This window comes from Pseudophryne corroboree, chromosome 2 (assembly GCF_028390025.1).
Source record: "Pseudophryne corroboree isolate aPseCor3 chromosome 2, aPseCor3.hap2, whole genome shotgun sequence".
NCBI lineage: Eukaryota > Metazoa > Chordata > Amphibia > Anura > Myobatrachidae > Pseudophryne > Pseudophryne corroboree.
Window position 1 is genome coordinate 638488023 of NC_086445.1, and position 21115 is coordinate 638509137.

The following is a 21115-nucleotide window of genomic DNA, read 5'->3' on the forward strand; positions in this document are numbered from 1 at the left end:
TATGTGATGTTGTTTGGTCTTTCACACTACTGCACAGCATAGCACCTTGATAAAAACGCCCCAGAGGCGTTGAAACGTTGGTGTTTGTAGCTATGTCTGCACTGGTTATTTGAAATGCTTTGAATACACGCTGATTTGTTTACAAAAACCCGTGGAGTGCCGCCTGGTTCTTACTGTATTGAGGAGAGGAGCAGCAATCCATCCCAGAGAGACGGTTTTGATAGATAGATATATACACATACATACATATACACATACACACACCGTACCAGTCAAAAGTTTGGACACACCTTCTCATTCAATGGTTTTTATTTATTTTTATCATTTTCTACATTGTAGATCAATACTGCAGATATCAAAACTATGAAAGAACACATATGGAGGTATGTTGTAAACAAAAAAGTGTTAAACAAATCAAAATGTTTTATATTTTAGATTCCTCAAAGTAGCCCCCTTCTGCTCTGATGACAGCTTTGCACACTCTTGGCATTCTCTCAATCAGCTTCATGGGGTAGTGTCCTGGAATGGTTTTCCAACAGTCTTGAAGGAGTTCCCAGAGGTGCTGAGCACTTGTTGGCTACTTTTCCTTCACTCTGTGGTCCAACTCATCCCAATCCATCTCAACTGGGTTTAGGTCGGGTGATTGTGGAGGCCAGGTCATCTGACGCAGCACTTCCTCACTTTCCTTCTTGGTCAAGTAGCCCTTGCATAGCCCGGAGGTGTGTTTGGGGTCATTGTCTTGTTGAAAAACAAAATGATGGTCCCAGTAAGCGCAAACCAGATGGGATGGCATGGTGCTTCAGAATGCTGTGGTAGGCATGCTGGTTAAATGTGCCTTAAATTTTGAATAAATCACCAACAGTGTCACCAGAAAGCACTCCCACACCATCACACCTCCTCCTCCATGCTTCACAGTGGGAACCACACATGCAGAAACCATCTGCTCGCCTACTCTGTCTCACAAAGGCACAGCGGTTGGAACCAAAAATCTCAAATTTGGACTCATCAGACCAAAGTACAGATTTCCACTGGTCTAATGTCCATTCCTTGTGTTTCTTGGCCCATACAATTCTCTTCTTCTTCTTGTTCATCCTCAGTAGTGGCTTCTTCACACCAATTCGACCATAAAGGGCTGATTCACGCAGTCTCCTCTGAACAGTTGATGTTGAGATTTGTCTGCTACTTAAATTCTGTGAAGAATTTATGTGGGCTTTAATCTGAGGTGCTGTTAAGTAGCGGTTTCCCAGGCTGGTAACGCTAATGAACTTATCCTCTGCAGCAGGTCTTCCTTTCCTGGGGCGGTCCTCATGAGAGCCAGTTTCATCATAGCGTTTGATGGTTTTTGCAATTGCACTTGAGGATACATTCAAAGTTCTTGAAATTTTCCTTATCGACTGACCTTCATGTCTTAAAGTAATGATAGACTGTCGTTCACTCTCTGAGTTGAGTGGTTTGTGCCATAATATGGATTACAACAGTAGTCAAATAGGGGTGTCCACTGTGTACTAACCCTACCTCTGCACAACACACTGATGGTCTCAAACACAAGTAACTCAAAGGCAAGTAATGCCACAGATTGACTCTTGACAAGGCACACCTGTCAAAACAATTCCAGGAGACTACCTCATGAAGCTGATTGAGAGAATGCCAAAAGTGTGAAAACCTGTCAACAAAGCAGAAGGGGGCTACTTTGAGGAATCTAAAATATAAAACATATTTTGATTTAACACTTTTTAGTTTACAACGTAATTCCATATATATGTATGTGTGTGTGTGTGTCTGTGTGTGTGTGTACACCCCCCCCCCCCCACCCCCCGTCCCCCCCTTCTTCCCCATGAAAATCCTGCGTTTGGGACCCACTTTTCTTTGAGCACAGCATGATCACTGAAAATACATAAATTAATAGATATTAGTTTTCTGATGTTCCTGTATTTCTCACTCATATTCACATCTTGGTATATAATAATCAAAAATTGCTTAAGTTTACTTAACTGCAACAATTGAAATATTGAGTTCATTGATTCAATACTAGAGGGAGATATGATTTTGCTTCCACATGCAAATATATTTGAAATAAATAATACAGAATGTAATAATTAAAATTAATTATAAGTATATATTCTCTGAACACTGATGTAAAAGGAGGCCATACACTGTGCCATTATTGGTTGACCATTACACATTATACAGCTGCGACCGAGCCGCAATTATCACTCTGTTGGGTATGAGAAATCTTTCAGTATGCCTGAAAGATGTGATAATTGCTTTTCAGAACCGATAATAAGAATTTACTTACCGATAATTCTATTTCTCGTAGTCCGTAGTGGATGCTGGGGACTCCGTAAGGACCATGGGGAATAGCGGCTCCGCAGGAGACTGGGCACAAAAGTAAAGCTTTAGAACTACCTGGTGTGCACTGGCTCCTCCCCCCATGACCCTCCTCCAAGCCTCAGTTAGGATACTGTGCCTGGACGAGCGTACACAATAAGGAAGGATTTTGAATCCCGGGTAAGACTCATACCAGCCACACCAATCACACCATATAACTTGTGATCTAAACCCAGTTAACAGCATGATAACAGAGGAGCCTCTAGAAAAGATGGCTCACTACAGCAATAACCCGATTTTTTGGTAACAATAACTATGTACCAGTATTGCAGACAATCCGCACTTGGGATGGGCGCCCAGCATCCACTACGGACTACGAGAAATAGAATTATCGGTAAGTAAATTCTTATTTTCTCTAACGTCCTAAGTGGATGCTGGGGACTCCGTAAGGACCATGGGGATTATACCAAAGCTCCCAAACGGGCGGGAGAGTGCGGATGACTCTGCAGCACCAATGAGAGAACTCCCGGTCCTCCTCAGCCAGGGTATCAAATTTGTAGAATTTTACAAACGTATTTGCTCCTGACCAAGTAGCTGCTCGGCAAAGTTGTAAAGCCGAGACCCCTCGGGCAGCCGCCCAAGATGAGCCCACCTTCCTTGTGGAATGGGCTTTTACAGATTTTGGCTGTGGCAGGCCTGCCACAGAATGTGCAAGCTGAATTGTACTACAAATCCAACGAGCAATAGTCTGCTTAGAAGCAGGAGCACCCAGCTTGTTGGGTGCATACAGAATAAACAACGAGTCAGATTTTCTGACTCTAGCCGTCCTGGAAACCTATATTTCCAGGGCTCTGACAACGTCTAGCACAGTGATTTTCAACCTTTTTAAACCCGTGGCACACTGAAAAAGATTTTATAATTGGCAAGGCACACCATCAGTTTTTTTTTTTTTTAAATCAAATATAATATATAATTACAAATCTCAACATATATTAGCCAACACTGTAATAAAACTAATGCTTTCACCCTCACTGTAATAAAGCACATTGGCCCCCACAGTAATAAAACACATTGGTCCCTACTTTAATAAAGAACTTTGGCCACCAGAAGTAATAAAGCACATCAGTCCCTGCAGTAATAAAACACCTTGGCCCCCACATTAATTCCACACACTGCTCCCCATAGTAATTCCACTCATTGGCCTCACCTCCCCCTCCCCCTTTCCAGTAAACCTACAAACTGTCCCCCCATATTATTCCACAGTCTCCCCCCCCCCCATCAATTCCACACACAGCTCGCCACCCCTCCCCCCCCCCCCCAGTAATTCCACACACTCTGTAGCCTGCCCCCCCATGTAATACCACACACAGCTTGCCTCTCCCCCCCCCCAGTGATACCACACACAGCCCCCACACCAGTAATAGCACACATAGCCTGCCTCCCTCTCTTTCCTACTCCCCCCTTCCCCCGCACAGTAATTACACACACAAATAAAAACATCATTCATTTAATTTACCCTGCTGCTGTACATAAAAAAGAGTTCTCCCTCTCAGTCTGTGGCAAGAGCAGTGACTAACGCTGAGAAGGGACGGAGACTCCGGCAGCAGCAGGCGGGTGGCAGGGCTACGTGACGTGCGTGACCTATGAGTCACGCACGTCACCATAGGTCTGCCTGCGGAAGAGGACATCGCTGGCCGAGGCAGCGAGTGATGGCAGCGGCATCCACCTCTGACAGGCGGCGGGCATTTCCGGTGGGTGATGTCAGCGGCGGGCAGCGGCACACCTGGCAACCGCTCGCGGCACACTAGTGTGCCGCGGCACAGCGGTTGAAAAACGCTGGTCTAGCAACTTGGAGTCATCCAAGTCCCTAGTAGCCGCAGGCACCACAATAGGTTGATTCAGGTGAAACGCTGAAAACCACCTTAGGGAGAAACTGAGGACAAGTCCTCAATTCCGCCCTGTCCGAATGGAAAATCAGATGAGGGCTTTTACAGGATAAAGCCGCCAATTCTGACACGCACCTGGCCCAGGCCAGGGCCAACAGCATGACCACTTTCCATGTGAGATATTTTAACTCCACATATTTAAGTGGTTCAAACCAATGTGACTTTTGGAACCCAAAAACTACATTTAGATCCCAAGGTGCCACTGGAGGCACAAAAGGAGGCTGTATATACAGTACCCCTTTCACAAACGTCTGAACTTCAGGGACTGAAGCTAGTTCTTTTTGGAAGAAAATTGACAGGGCCGAAATTTGAACCTTGATGGACCCCCATTTCAGGTCCATAGACACTCCTGTTTGCAGGAAATGTAGGAATCGGCCTAGTTGAAAATTCCTCCGTCGGGGCCTTACTGGCCTCGCACCACGCAACATATTTTCGCCAAATGCGGTGATAATGTTTTGCGGTTATATCTTTCCTGGCTTTGATCAGGATAGGGATGACTTCATCCGGAATGCCTTTTTCCTTCAGGATCCGGCGTTCAACCGCCCTGCCGTTAAACGCAGCCGCGGTAAGTCTTGGAACAGACAGGGTCCTTGCTGGAGCAGGTCCCTTCTTAGAGGTAGAGGCCACGGATCCTCCGTGAGCATCTCTTGAAGTTCCGGTTACCAAGTCCTTCTTGGCCAATCCGGAGCCACGAATATAGTGCTTACTCCTCTCCATCTTATAATTCTCAGTACCTTGGTTATGAGAGGCAGAGGAGGGAACACATACACTGACTGGTACACCCACTGTGTTACCAGAGCGTCTACAGCTATTGCCTGAGGGTCCCTTGACCTGGCGCAATACTTGTCGAGTTTTATAAACATGTGGAAGACTTCTGGGTGAAGTCCCCACTCTCCCGGGTGGAGGTCGTGTCTGCTGAGGAAGTCTGCTTCCCAGTTGTACACTCCCGGAATGAATACTGCTGACAGTGCTATCACATGATTTTCCGCCCAGCGAAGAATCCTTGCAGCTTCTGCCATTGCCCTTCTGCTTCTTGTGTCACCCTGTCTGTTTACGTGGGTGACTGCCGTGATGTTGTCCGAATGGATCAACTCCGGGTGACCTTGAAGCAGAGGTCTTGCTGAGCTTAGAGCATTGTAAATGGCCCTTAGCTTCAGGATATTTATGTGAAGTGATGTCTCCAGGCTTGACCATAAGCTCTGGAAATTCCTTCCCTGTGTGACTGCTCCCCAGCCTCGCAGGCTGGCATCCGTGGTCACCAGGACCCAGGGCCGGATCCAGGGGGGGGCGAACGGGGCGAACGCCCCCCCTAACAGTCATAGCCACGCCCACTTACATGAGGTGGGGGCTGCTGCCAGGTGATGGTGTGTGGCTGCACTGACATCCCTCCCCATCCTCCGTGTCCCTGGGGCCCCTAGCCCCATCTGCCATCATCACATGCCGTTACCCCCACCTTGGGCAGTGTGTGCCGCCCAGCGGTGTGTTAGTAGTTACATGTGCCCGGTTGTGTGTGCTACATAAGAAGCACATGTGCATGCTGGAAATGCTTTATATGCTCTTTAGAGCATTAATGGACAGTTGGTATGGGAAGTGGGAGGAGTAATGAGTGTAGGGGAGGAGTCAGGAATAAATAAACCGCCCCCCCTAAAAGAAAAGTCTAGATCCGTCCCTGCCAGGACCCAGTCCTGAATGTGCGGCCCTCTAGAAGATGAGCACTCTGCAACCACCACAGGAGAGACACCCTTGTGCTTGGTGACAGGGTTATCCGCTGATGCATCTGAAGATGCGACCCAGACCATTTGTCCAGCAGGTCCCACTGGAAAGTTCTTGCGTGGAATCTGCCGCATGGGATTGCTTCATAGGAAGCCACCATTTTTTCCAGAACCATCTCATTGATGTACTGAGACTTGGTTCGGTTATAGGAGGTTCCCGACTAGCTCGGATAACTCCCTGACTTTCTCCTCTGGGAGAAACACCTTTTTCTGAACTGTGTCCAGGATCATCCCTAAGAACAGAAGACGAGTCGTCGGAATCAGCTGCGATTTTGGAATATTGAGAATCCAATCGTGCTGCCGCAACACTACCTGAGATAGTGCTACACCGACCTCCAACTGTTCCCTGGATCTTACCCTTATCAGGGAATCGTCCAAGTAAGGGATAACTAAAATTCCCTTCCTTTGAAGGAGTATCATCATTTCGGCCATTACCTTGGTAAAGACCCGGGGTGCCGTGGACCATCCATACGGCAGCGTCTGAAACTGATAGTGACAGTTCTGTACCATAAACCTGAGGTACCCTTGGTGAGAAGGGTAAATTGGGACATGAAGGTAAGCATCCTTGATGTACCGAGACATCATGTAGTCCTCTTCTTCCAGGTTCGCAATCACTGCTCTGAGTGACTCAATCTTGAATTTGAACTTCTGTATGTAAGTGTTCAAAGATTTTAGATTTAGAATCGGTCTCACCGAGCCGTCCGGCTTCGGTACCACAACAGTGTGGAATAATACCCCGTTCCCTGTTGCAGGAGGGGTACCTTGATTATCACCTGCTGGGAATACAGCTTGTGAATGGCTTCCAAAACTGTCTCCCTGTCAGAAGGAGACATCGGTAAAGCCGACTTTAGGAAACGGCGAGGGGGAGACGTCTCGAATTCCAATTTGTACCCCTGAGATATCACCTGAAGGATCCAGGGGTCTACTTGCGAGTGAGCCCACTGCACGCTGAAATTCATTGAGACGGGCCCCCACCGTGCCTGATTCTGCTTGTAAAGCCCCAGCGTCATACTGAGGGCTTGGCAGAGGCGGGAGAGGGTTTCTGTTCCTGGGAACTGGCTGATTTCTGCAGCCTTTTTCCTCTCCCTCTGTCACGGGGCAGAAATGAGGAACCTTTTGCCCGCTTGCCCACGAAAAGACTGCGCCTGATAATACGGCGTCTTCTCATGTTGAGAGGCGACCTGGGGTACAAACGTGGATTTCCCAGCTGTTGCCGTGGCCACCAGGTCTGAAAGACCGACCCCAAATAACTCCTCCCCTTAATAAGGCAATACTTCCAAATGCCGTTTGGAATCCGCATCACCTGACCACTGTCGTGTCCATAACCCTCTACTGGTAGAAATGGACAACGCACTTAGACTTGATGCCAGTCGGCAAATATTCCGCTGTGCATCACGCATATATAGAAATGCATCTTTTAAATGCTCTATAGGCAATAATATACTGTCCCTATCTAGGGTATCAATATTTTCAGTCAGGGAATCCGACCACGCCAACCCAGCACTGCACATCCAGGCTGAGGCGATTGCTGGTCGCAGTATAACACCAGTATGTGTGTAAATACCTTTTAGGATGCCCTCCTGCTTTCTATCAGCAGGATCCTTAAGGGCGGCCATCTCAGGAGAGGGTAGAGCCCTTTTCTTACAAGCGTGTGAGCGCTTTATCCACCCTAGGGGGTGTTTCCCAACGCACCCTAACCTCTGGCGGGAAAGGATATAATGCCAATAACATTTTAGAAATTATCAGTTGTTATCGGGGGAAAACCACGCATCATCACACACCTCATTTAATTTCTCAGATTCAGGAAAACTACAGGTAGTTTTTCCTCACCGAACATAATACCCCTTTTTGGTGGTACTCGTATTATCAGAAATGTGTAAAACATTTTTCATTGCCTCAATCATGTAACGTGTGGCCCTACTGGAAGTCACATTTGTCTCTTCACCGTCGACACTGGAGTCAGTATCCGTGTCGGCGTCTATATCTGCCATCTGAGGTAACGGGCGCTTTAGAGCCCCTGACGGCCTATGAGACGTCTGGACAGGCACAAGCTGAGTAGCCGGCTGTCTCATGTCAACCACTGTCTTTTATACAGAGCTGACACTGTTACGTAATTCCTTCCAACAGTTCATCCACTCAGGTGTCGACCCCCTAGGGGGTGACATCACTATTACAGGCAATCTGCTCCGTCTCCACATCATTTTTCTCCTCATACATGTCGACACAAACGTACCGACATACAGCACACACACAGGGAAAGCTCTGATAGAGGACAGGACCCCACTAGCCCTTTGGGGAGACAGAGGGAGAGTTTGCCAGCACACACCAGAGTGCTATATATATACAGGGATAACCTATATAAGTGTTTTTCCCCTTATAGCTGCTGTATCTTTAATACTGCACGTAATTAGTGCCCCCCTTCTCTTTTTTAACCCTTTCTGTAGTGTAGTGACTGCAGGGGAGAGCCAGGGAGCTTCCCTCCAACGGAGCTGTGAGGGAAAATGGCGCCAGTGTGCTGAGGAGATAGGCTCCGCCCCCTTATCGGCGGCCTTATCTCCCGTTTTTCTATGTATTCTGGCAGGAGTTAAATGCATCCATATAGCCCAGGAGCTATATGTGATGCATTTTTTGCCATCCAAGGTGTTTTTATTGCGACTCAGGGCGCCCCCCCCCCCCCCCCCAGCGCCCTGCACCCTCAGTGACCGGAGTGTAAAGTGTGCTGAGAGCAATGGCGCACAGCTGCAGTGCTGTGCGCTACCTTGTTGAAGACAGGACGTCTTCTGCCGCCGATTTTCCGGACCTCTTCTGTCTTCTGGCTCTGTAAGGGGGCCGGCGGCGCGGCTCTGGGACCCATCCATGGCTGGGCCTGTGATCGTCCCTCTGGAGCTAATGTCCAGTAGCCTAAGAAGCCCAATCCACTCTGCACGCAGGTGAGTTCGCTTCTTCTCCCCTTAGTCCCTCGATGCAGTGAGCCTGTTGCCAGCAGGTCTCACTGAAAATAAAAAACCTAAAACTAAACTTTTCACTAAGCAGCTCAGGAGAGCCACCTAGTGTGCACCCTTCTCGTTCGGGCACAAAAATCTAACTGAGGCTTGGAGGAGGGTCATGGGGGGAGGAGCCAGTGCACACCAGGTAGTTCTAAAGCTTTACTTTTGTGCCCAGTCTCCTGCGGAGCCGCTATTCCCCATGGTCCTTACGGAGTCCCCAGCATCCACTTAGGACGTTAGAGAAAGTGGATATACTCACCGCCGGACAGATAAAGCAGCTACAGATGTGTTCTCATTCATCTCTGTACAGTCACACCAAACATCCTAGTGCACCCCAGCGGGCTGCCACGGATGTTTCCCTCTGGGTGGGATGTGCTGCAAGTGGACCTACACATACAGGGTATATCGTGCTACTCCACATGTCAGTTCTCCCATATATGCCTTGGATCTTTGAATGGCTTATCTCTCTCAGTGTAACCTTTACAGTACACCCAACATGGCAGACTAACTTGGTGCATTCGTGGATGAGATGAAAAATACATGAACCTGACGGCTGTGTTGGGACCAACGCTGCATCCTCTTATTTTGTGTCAGCTCTCTAGGTTTCATTGTTTTAATCTTTTTCTGTGTGATTCTTTTATTTGTTTTAATACTAAATCCTTGTACTATGTAATATGTTTGATGTCTGTAAAGCATGGGTCTTCAACCTGCGGCCCTCCAGCTGCTGTGGAACTACACATCCCAGCATGCCCTGCCTGAGTTTTAGCATGCCTTAATAGTAAAATTGTGGCAGGGCATGCTGGGATGTGTAGTTCCACAGCAGCTGGAGGGCCACAGGTTGAAGACCCATGCTGTAATGCAACAGAGTCCTGCAAAAGAAAAGTGCTACAGTATATAGATAAAATCATTATTATTCCCTCTTGGCATGCCAGTTTGCATGACAATCTCTTCTGTCATCAGGCGTCTGTTTTGACGCAAATGCATCTTAGACGCTAAGCAATGCGACTATGACGCGTGAGGAGACAGTGCTGATTAATTTATATGACATTTGTATATCTGTGTGCGACTGAGTCTCTGAATCTGTATATGAAGTGCTACAATGTAGCAGCCACAGCTTTTTTCCCAATACAAGTTCTGTTGTGCTCTGTCACACAAAATATACAAGTGTCATATACCAAATTAATCAGCACATTCTCGTGTGTCCCCTACAGTAGTTGCACTGCGTTGCGACTAAGACATATTTTCGATAAAACAGATGTCACACGGGACCTGGCGGCTAACTCACAACAGGCAACTTGCGCTGCATGGCGTATTGAAGCTAGATGTCAGAATCTGCCAGTGTATGGCAATGTCAGTTAATTGGTCGGTCTGTCTGTTGTTTGAAATAATGTAAATGAGTTTAAAATCATAAGTAACATATTAAACTTAAATGCAACAGATGTACTTACCAGGGTAAACCTCCAGCAAGTCTCTACTACGTGGTGCCAGTCTTTGCCGGAGAAGATTAATTTCCCTGCGAAGTAACCTCAGACGCTTAGTGCGAGCACCGCTTGCTCGAACACTGCTCACAATGTCAAGTTTCTCTAAGAGTTCCTTCAGTTGGCATTCAGGGGATAGGTGGACCCTGTTTTCAGGGAGCAAAAGCTCATCCACTAATAAATGAGATAAATATGAAACAGCACGTTTACTAATGGTTTTCATCTTCCTTATAATTCACATTTTTGTTAGGCTGGAATGAAAGAATAATCTAAAACAGGTTTACACTAACAATTGTAGGCAGGTTTCACTGTAACTAATACATGGAAGCTTTAAAATCGAATAATATATAAAAAGACTGCAAATGTAGCTCGTGGATTACAGATTAAAAACTGCTGTGCACAATTCAAAAAGAATACTCAGGAAATGAAAGAAAACAGAAGTGTATTGCAAAACTGGATAGTATAATAACAGGATTACTGCATGCATAAACTGGGGCTGCAGTGACTGCAAATGTTTTACAGGCACCAGAATCTTCACAGTGTATGATCCAACCTCTTAGAACTCTGAAGTGAGAAACAATCAAAGCATTTTCTGTCTGAACTGGTATGGGGCAAAAGGATGAAGACACGTAGCGTGGGGTCTACCTGCCATGATGGCAGGTTGCAAAACTAATGGTAAAAAATACGAAAACTCAAAACCAACCTTTAGCAACTATACGGTACCCCTCTCATTTCTGTGCTAGATAAATGACAAAAGTTGATTGGTTATCCTATTAGCCGTGGCAATTATTCTTCCCAGAAAAAATGGTCTTTTATCGAAATTTTTGCCCAATGGTCGTTACTGGGTTATACAATTATAGCCCACTTTTCCCCCAGAAAAATTACCCTTTTTTGTGGAAAACACATAGAATCTGCAAAACGTTGCAGAACTATGGGCGGTATCGAATTACCCACGATGATACATCATAAAACAATTTTTCCTGATGTTTCACCAATATTTTTTTTATGGGGTATCCAATTAGATCTCCCATAAAAAAAATAGTTTTTTGTGCGAAAGGTTCAGTGAAAACCTGTGTGTCTGTCGCTGCAGATCCAAAAAGCCGGTGCTTACTGGGGACTTTGTTTTGTCTGCCTGAGGTAGGTGAAACAAAATACCAAAAAGACACGGCGATCCTTCCATTCAGTGTCCCACAGCCGCCAAAGCAGCCTGGGACTGCAGGGAGGGCGCCCGGGAGCCGGAAATCAGTGCCGCCCGTAACCCCCCGTTCATACCATCTCGTGATGCAGCGCTGCCGTGACCCTTGCCCCTGGCAACCCCCCCTTCTCTCGCCCCTGGCAGGGGTCTTGTGACGGGGGAGCCAGTGCAATGCCGTGATGCACATCCCTCCCTCTTTCCCTGCCAGAAGTCATGTGACGAGGAGCCAGGGCCGGTGCTGGAGTAGGTAACGGCATCCTCGATAAGCTGCAGCTCGGGCCGGCTTATCGTGGCTAATAGGATAGCCCCGGGCGATATTACTCACAGTAATGTACCCCGGGTAATTAGATACTCCTCTATGTGTTTCCACAGCAGTGATCGTAGAAAAAAATGCTTACTTATTGGGGATTTGCCTGAGACAGGAGAAACTAAACAAACAAACCCTACTAAGTGATATATTTGGGGCTAATAGGATAGCTCCGGGCGAGTCAATTAGCCAATGTTAATTACCACAGCTAATTGGATGTCACCCTTAGTATATTTTTATGGATATTAACTTTTAACCATTGTGTCATTATGTATTGGGTATAGTGGTGCTTGAAATATGTATTGTTAATTTTCCTGAAACACAATACTTTTAGAAATTCTAACAAAAAGTGCAGTCCATAGGAGTTTGGTGAAGCGTATTAATTGCTCCTTTTAAAAGAAATGACTGGGAACTTCCACTGTATATAATAAATTACAAATTGGAGGCTCTGCAGTAGGGCATGCTACAAACTGGGAGCGCTGCTGCATGGCATGCTATGAAATAGGGGCCAGATAGGGCATGTGGCTGGGTTTGATTGGTATTGAAGGGGCATGTGTAGTGCTCTGGTGGTATGAGGGGCAATATGATGAAAGAACTATGGCCCTCATTCCGAGTTGTTCGCTCGCAAGCGGATTTTAGCAGATTTGCTCATGCTAAGCCGCTGCCTACTGGGAGTGAATCTTAGCATCTTAAAATTGCGAACGATGTATTCGCAATATTGCGATTACACACCTCGTAGCAGTTTCTGAGTAGCTTCAGACTTACTCGGCATCTGCGATCATTTCAGTGCTTGTCGTTCCTGGTTTGACGTCACAAACACACCCAGCGTTCGCCCAGACACTCCCCCGTTTCTCCGGCCACTCCTGCGTTTTTTCCGGAAACGGTAGCGTTTTTTCCCACACGCCCATAAAACGGCCTGTTTCCGCCCAGTAACACCCATTTCCTGTCAATCACATTACGATCGCCAGAACGATGAAAAAGCCGTGAGTAAAAAACCTAACTGCATAGCAAATTTACTTGGCGCAGTCGCAGTGCGGACATTGCGCATGCGCATTAAGCGGAAAATCGCTGCGATGCGAAGATTTTTACCGAGCGAACAACTCGGAATGACCTCCTATGTGTGGTGATTTAAACAATTTCAGATATTTTGGTTGTAGAAGATGGTCTGGCTCATAAAACTTTCAAACTGGCTCCAAGATATTCGATCTGTTCTAAATCGATCTAGTGTTTGTGAAACCAAATCGCACACATTCACTAACATTTAAAAATCAATATAAAAAAAAAAGAAACACGTGACTGTGCATTTTAGCGCCTGAAACACAAAATCAATTTAGATTGATTTAGTCTGATTTAAAACCGCTGAAAATCAACCTTTAGTAAATTCACCCCTCAAACGCATTCAAAATGAAATCTTCAAAGTGAAATCACAGAAGAAAAGCAGTTGTGGCATACAACTTGCATTAAAAGCAAAAACTCAGCAATAAAACGTACCCACCTTCCCACATTTAGGTAAGTGGCAAACAACCCCAACACATAAAAAAGAAAAATTGTCTCCACTGCAGTTATTTAAAAGAAAAATATAAAAGGATTTCAACCTTAGGATGTGATTCTTTTAAACATGGAAGCCCTTAAGTCATGGGTCATCAACCTGCGGCCCTCCAGCTGCTGTGCAACTACACATTCCAGCATGCCCTACCACAGTTTTGCTTTTAAGGCATGCTAAAATTGAGGCAGGGTATGCTTGGATGAGTAGTTCCACAGCAGCTGGAGGGCCGCAGGTTGACGACCCATGCCTTAAGTGAAACTAAAGAAATAAATAAGTACATTTATGTGCATTAACTATGCTATGCTCTCTCATTATACAAAGAGTTCTCACCCTCTTCCCATGAAAACCGGTAGTAGTCACCAGTGTGGGGTTTCTCCGGTAGGTGCATCAGAGTATGTGGGTCATATCCAAAGCTATCTGCCTGGCGTCTTGCATGATTAAGTATTGATGCACCTAGTTGGTGGAGGCGTAAAGCAGCTTGGTGGAACACAGTTTCCCGAGAGTTATAACGCAAGCAGTTAGAGACAATTAGGTTGAAGTCATCTTCAAAAGCAAGAAAAGATGGGTATAGGTGACATTCAAGTTTGTGGCGCATTGTGGAAAAGTCCATGGGATGCAAAACAAAATCCATGTAATCTGGAACCTGAGGAAGAGGGATATGCCATACAAGGTATTAGACACATTGTGTGACCAACACAGATCTTTATACTTAGAAATAGTAACACCAATTATCTTACCTCCTTGAGATTAACAGGCTCATTAAAGATTTTGGCTGGGTCTTTCTCCTGCAACAAATCCAAAGTGGAGCGGAGGAATACGTTGAATGGGGTTAGCTGCAGCTCCATTGCAGCCTGGTGCAACTTTACCTGAATAACACAAAGGTGCACAAAATGTATTAAAAAAGCAAAGGACAACAAAAGACAAACATTGAGCATGTTTGAACCCAAACATTTGGCAGACATATTATCATACAATATTAGCGGGGTAGGACATGAAGCAGCAATAAGACTTTTTCTAAACAAACCTATTTTTTATTCATTCAATTAGGTGTAGAGGTTATTCATATTACAATTTACAACATAAGACCAGAAATCATGAATTTAACCACATACAGATGTAGCCACCTTTATCTTGACTGGCTGAGGCGTTTGTCCCGATCGAGCATACGCAGCGTACCATGGCGTAGGGAGACGCGCCTAGTCACAGAGAGGCGTACCTAATCGCACGGAGGCAGACAGAGCGTTTGGCGTTACCTTTACGTGTAATACCTGCGATCATCCACCAGATGTCGCTTTTTACAATTACCACTGCGCATGCGTGTGGTCTCCCGTAAAATACAATACTGAAATATATAATAAGGACTACTTTACTAAGCGTCTCATTACGCTGCATACAGTAAATACTCATTACGCTGCATTATTTAATACAGTAAATACTCATTACGCTGCATTATTTAATGCAGTATATACGGTACAGACGCAAATAGTACAGCATACAGTATATGATCCATCTACAGTACTTTATGAATATGTGAGCGTCCAAGTTCCGCAGACAAAACAACATAAAACCAGTAGTGTACACTGTCGCAAATGGACGTGTTAGAAGTTCACTATTGCCTCTTGAGATTAGGAATTTTGTACAGTGTGTTAGCGTCCTAATCCCGTAGCCATTACAGCATAATCAAAACCAATGGATTTATTCATCTGTCTGCGGCGAAGTGGTGAAGTGTTCCGCTTCCTATACTCAGAGTCCCGGGTTCGATTCCTAAAGTACGAATGCATGTTAGTTTTTTCCAGACACCTTATTATTATTTTTATTCACATAAACCAGGGCAAAGCTGCAGGAGCGGTTCTACTGTTGAGGTTCTATGCTCCGTACAGTACACATACAATTCTGTAGCAGGGTAGACTCAATAGAAATGGCTACCACCTATGACTCCTTGCCCCATGGAGGCCCTAGGCTACAGAGCAAGTAGCAGTCCAGATTTTGCAGGCTATGGTGCAATGCTGAAGGAGCGTCACAATCCCCTAGCTAAAATACACAGGGGCGATAGGAATAGGTGAGGTCTATGCACATTAAGGTACACCGGACTCGATCGCATAGCACACTGGCAAAATGGCCACTGCCCCTGAACCCCCATCATGTGGCAGGCAGCGCTCGGATATGGAGTGAGAGATGGTATAAGTTTTGCAGGCTACGGTGCAATGCTGAACGAGCGTCACAATCCCCTAGCCAAAATACACAGGGGCGATAGAGATAAGTGAAGTCTATGCACATTACGTTACACCGGGCTCGATCGCATAGCAAACTGACAAAACACAAGTTTTACATAAAGCAGGGCAAAGCTGCAGTAGAGTTTCTACTGTCAAGGTTCTATGCACTGTACGGTACACATACAATTCTATAGCAGGGCAAACTCAATTGAAATGGCAACCGCCTGTGGCTCCTAGCTCCATGGAGGCACTTGGCTATGGAGCAAGTAACAGCACAGATTTTGCAGGCTACGGATCAATGCTGAAGGAGCGTCAGAATCCTCTAGCTAAAATACACAGGGGTGATAGGGATAAGCGAGGTCAATGCACATAACGATACACCGCAAAGTTCCCCATGGTTTTGATTATGCCTTTTCTTTGAACACGGTATTTTCCACTGCCTCGCCCTACCACCATCCCACTTTCCCCTTCCTCCCTGGGAGCCTGCAAAGTACATGCAGTAGACAGGGAGGGAGTTCCGATCAGGTTACAAGACATGTGCAACAGTATACTACTGTATGTAGGAAAATCCCCCGCCCACTCTGATTTATGTGAAACCTGTGTGCACCCTTCCATTGAATGTATAACAAAGAAAAAAATAATAATAAAGTGAATGTTACAGGAGCACATTAAAAAAAAAGGTTGGCACTTCCTTCCCATTGGTGTTGGTTTATGCCTTAGGGGACTCGGATGCTAATACTTGTATTGCAAGAGCACGGTATTTTCCACGGCCTCTCCATACCCCCATCGCCCTTCCCCCCTGGGAGCCTGCACAGGTCATGCAGTGGACAGGGAGGGAGTTCAGGTTAGGTACAATACACAAATGCCGACGATCTACAGTACTGTGTTGCTCAGTTAGTTGCGTCGGAATACACTAATTTATACTCATTACCGCTCATTACAGAATATATAGTGGAATGAATCGCTGCTGCAGATTTACTTTGATTTATGTGAAACCTGTGTGCACCCTTTCATTGAATGTATAACAAAGAAAAAATAATAATAAAGTGAATGTCACGGTTGGCACTTTGTGACTCTCAGCGTGGGAGGTGGGAGCCTTCATCGCTAGGTTGGTATGGAAGGGGAGACAATTAGCTACCGGAGGGTACCAACCCCAAGTTTCTGTGACCCCCACAAGGCTCATGGCAAGCGTCGGAACCCATGGTGGGTCTGAATTAACGGGCCCATTATAGTCTATGGGAAAATGGGTCCACTTTGCATACTGATATCTCTGGTTCTGGGTGTCCCAGAGACTCAGGACTGGTACCATACAAAAGAGGAGACTCTTGGCTTTCGGGGCAGACCAACCACTAGTTTATGTGATACTGGAAAGGGAAACGGGAAGCAACCGTGTTTCAGGTCCCCTCCAGTTGTCCGCCTAGCTTGCACAGGATGCAGGGTTTCTGGCTAGATAGAAAATACTGTACAGAAATGCTAAGCATGGTAATTTGACATCCAGGAACATAGGGAGGAGTTTTTATCTCTCTCCATTATATTAGAAAAATTACACTTGCCACTGTACGTTACAAGCTGTTCGTGCTAATTAGTACACTAGTAGAACATACTGTACAGAGATACTAAGGACAGTGATTTGGCATCCACGAACTTAGGGAGTAGCTTTAATATCTCTCCATTGTGATCTTTCTAAGTATAATGGAGAGAGATAAAAGCTCCTCCCTAAGTTCCTGGGTGCCAAATTACAGTCTTTAGTATCTCTGTATTCTATGTTCTACTAGTGTACTAATTAGCATGAACAGCTTGTAACGTACAGTGGCAAGTTTAATATTTCTATGTATAATGGAGAGAGGTAAAAGCTCCTCTGTAAGTTCATAGATGCCAAATCACCATCCTTAGTATCTCTGTACAGTATGTTCTACTAGTGTACTAATTAGCACAAACAGCTTTTAACTGAATGCCAAATCACAGCACTTAGTATCTCTGTACAGTATGTCCTATTAGGGTACTAATTAGCACGAACAGCTTGTAACGTACATGGCAGGTTTAATCTTTCTATGTATAATGGAGAGAGATAAAAGCTCCTCAGTAAGTTCCTGGATGCCAAATCACCGTACTAAGTATCTCTGTACAGTATGTTCTATTAGGGTACTAATTAGCTGTTCGTGCTAATTAGAACCCTAACAGAAAATACTATGCAGAGATACTAAGGACGGTGATTTGGCAACCAGGAACTTAGGGAGGAGCTTTTATCGCTCTATATTATACAAAGAAAGATTAAACTTGCCACTGTACGTTACAAGCTGTTCGTGCTAATTAGTACACTAGTAGGACATACTGTACAGAGATACTAAGGACGGTGATTTGGCATCTAGTAACTTACAGAGGAGCTTTTATCTCTCCATTATACATAGAAAGATTAAACTTGCCACTGTACGTTACAACCTGTTCGTGCTAATTTGTACACTAGTATAACATACTGTATAGAGATACTAAGGACAGTGATTTGGCATCCACGAACTTAGGGAGGAGCTTTAATCTCTATCCATTGTAATCTTTCTAAGTATAATGGAGAGAGATAAATGCTCCTCCCTAAGTTCCTGGGTGCCAAATTACAGTCTTTAGTATCTCTGTATTCTATGTTCTACTAGTGTACTAATTAGCATGAACAGCTTGTAACATACAGTGGCAAGTTTAATATTTCTATGTATAATGGAGAGAGATAAAAGCTCCTCTGTAAGTTCCTAGATGCCAAATCACCGTCCTTAGTATCTCTGTACAGTATGTTCTACTAGTGTACTAATTAGCACAAACAGATTTTAACTGAATGCCAAATCACCGTACTTAGTATCTCTGTACAGTATGTCCTATTAGGGTACTAATTAGCACGAACAGCTTGTAACGTACATGGCAGGTTTAATCTTTCTATGTATAATGGAGATAGATAAAAGCTCCTCTGTAAGTTCCTAGATGCCAAATCACCGTCCTAAAGAGGGGTACACACGGAGAGATCCGTGCTTAAAATCTAAGCAATCTTGCTAGATTGCTTAGATTTTAAGCACGGATCTGCCGTGTGTATGCCCTCCAGCGATAGCGATGCGCGGCCCCGCGCATCGCTATCCCCGATGCTAGATTGAGCTGCATGCAGGCTGAATCTAGTGGGTCGCTCACTTCACCGTTGTGTGAAGTGAGCGGCCCCCCGTCGGCTTTCCCCCTCGCTCAGCACATCGCGCTGTGCTGAGCGGGGTGAGAGATGTGTGCTGAGCGGTCTGTGTTAAGATCGCTCAGCACACATCTCTCCCGTGAGTACCCCCCTTTAGTATCTCTGTACAGTATGTTCTACTAGTGTACTAATTAGCACAAACAGCTTTTAACTGAATGCCAAATCACCGCACTTAGTATCTCTGTACAGTATGTCCTATTAGGGTACTAATTAGCATGAACAGCTTGTAACGTACATGGCAGGTTTAATCTTTCTATGTATAACGGAGAGAGATAAAAGCTCCTCAGTAAGTTCCTGGATGCCAAATCACCGTACTTAGTATCTCTGTACAGTATGTTCTATTAGGGTACTAATTAGCTGTTCGTGCTAATTAGTACCCTAATAGAAAATACTATACAGAGATACTAAAGACGGTGATTTAGCAACCAGGAACTTATGGAGGAGCTATAATCTCTCTACATTATACATAGAAAGATCAAACCTGCCACTGTACGTTACAAGCTGCTCGTGCTAATTAGTACACTAGAAGAACTTGCTGTACAGAGATACTACGGACAGTGATTTGGCATCCACGAACTTAGGGAGGAGCTTTTATCTCTCTCCATTATACTTAGATATGCTACAATGGAGAGAGAGAAAAGCTCCTCCCTAAGTTCCTGGATGCCAAATCACTGTACTTAGTATCTCTGTACAGTATGTTCTACTAGTGTACTAATTAGTACGAACAGCTTGTAACGTACAGTGGCAAGTTTAACCTTTCTATGTATAATATAGAGAGATAAAAGCTCCTCCCTAAATTCCTGGTTGCCAAATCACTGTACTTAGTATCTCTGTATAGTATTTTCTATTAGTGTACTAATTAGCACGAACAGCTTTTAACTGAATGCCAAATCACCGTACTTAGTATCTCTGTACAGTAAGTTCTATTAGGGTACTAATTAGCACGGACAGCTTGTAACGTACAGAGACAAGTTTAATCTTTCTATGCTAAATGGAGAGAGATAAAAGCTCCTCTGGAAGTTCCCAGATGCCAAATCACCATCCTTAGTATCTCTGTACAGTATGTTCTACTAGTGTACTAATTAGCACGAACAGCTTTTAACTGGATGCCAAATCACCGTACTTAGTATCTCTGTACAGTATGTTCTATTAGGGTACTAATTAGCACGAACAGCTTGTAACGTACAGCGGCAAGTTTAATCTTTCTATGTATAATGGAGAGAGATAAAAGCTCCTCAGTAAGTTCCTGGATGCCAAATCACAGTACTTAGTATCTCTGTACAGTATGTTCTCTTAGGGTACTAATTAGCTGTTTGTGCTAATTAGTACCCTAATAGAAAATACTATGCAGAGATACTAAGGACGGTGATTTGGCAACCAGGAACTTAGGGAGGAGCTTTTATCTCCCTATATTATACATAGAAAGATTAAACTTACCACTGTACGTTACAAGCTGTTCGTGCTAATTAGTACACTAGTAGAACATACTGTACAGAGATACTAAGGACGGTGATTTGGCATCTAGTAGCTTACAGAGGAGCTTTTATCTCTCATTTATACATAGAAAGATTAAAGTTGCCACTGTACGTTACAACCTGTTCGTGCTAATTAGTACACTAGTATAACATACTGTACAGAGATACTAAGGACAGTGATTTGGCATCCATGAACTTAGGGAGGAGCTTTAATCTCTATCCATTGTAATCTTTCTAAGTATAATGGAGAGATAAAAGCTCCTCCCTAAGTTCCTGGGTGCCAAATTACAGTCTTTAGTATCTCTGTATTCTATGTTCTACTAGCGTACTAATTAGCATGAATAGCTTGTAATGTACAATGGCAAGTTTAATATTTCTATGTATAATGGAGAGAGATAAAAGCTCCTCTAAGTTCCTAGATGCCAAATCACAGTCCTTAGTATCTCTGTACAGTATGTTCTACTAGTGTACTAATTAGCACAAACAGCTTTTAACTGAATGCCAAATCACCGCACTTAGTATCTCTGTACAGTATGTCCTATTAGGGTACTAATTAGCATGAACAGCTTGTAACATACATGGCAGGTTTAATCTTTCTATGTATAATGGAGAGAGATAAAAGCTCCTCAGTAAGTTCCTGGATGCCAAATC

General features: G+C 44.7%; 1 protein-coding gene across 4 annotated transcripts in view; it reads right to left on the reverse strand.

The window, feature by feature from the left end:
* The window catches only part of BRPF3 (bromodomain and PHD finger containing 3), a 344329-nt gene that overhangs the window by 122693 nt on the left and 200521 nt on the right, over positions 1 to 21115 (reverse strand). For all 4 annotated transcript variants that reach the window (XR_010235041.1, XM_063954946.1, XM_063954945.1 and 1 more), the window contains exons 5-7: positions 14297 to 14425; positions 13890 to 14202; positions 10482 to 10685 (exon numbers count right to left, since the gene is read on the reverse strand). Coding sequence is in view for 3 of the 4 variants with exons in the window: in XM_063954946.1 (XP_063811016.1) it covers positions 10482 to 10685; positions 13890 to 14202; positions 14297 to 14425 (646 nt within the window). In the remaining variant the exon portion in view is untranslated. The remainder of the gene's footprint in view (positions 1 to 10481; positions 10686 to 13889; positions 14203 to 14296; positions 14426 to 21115) is intronic.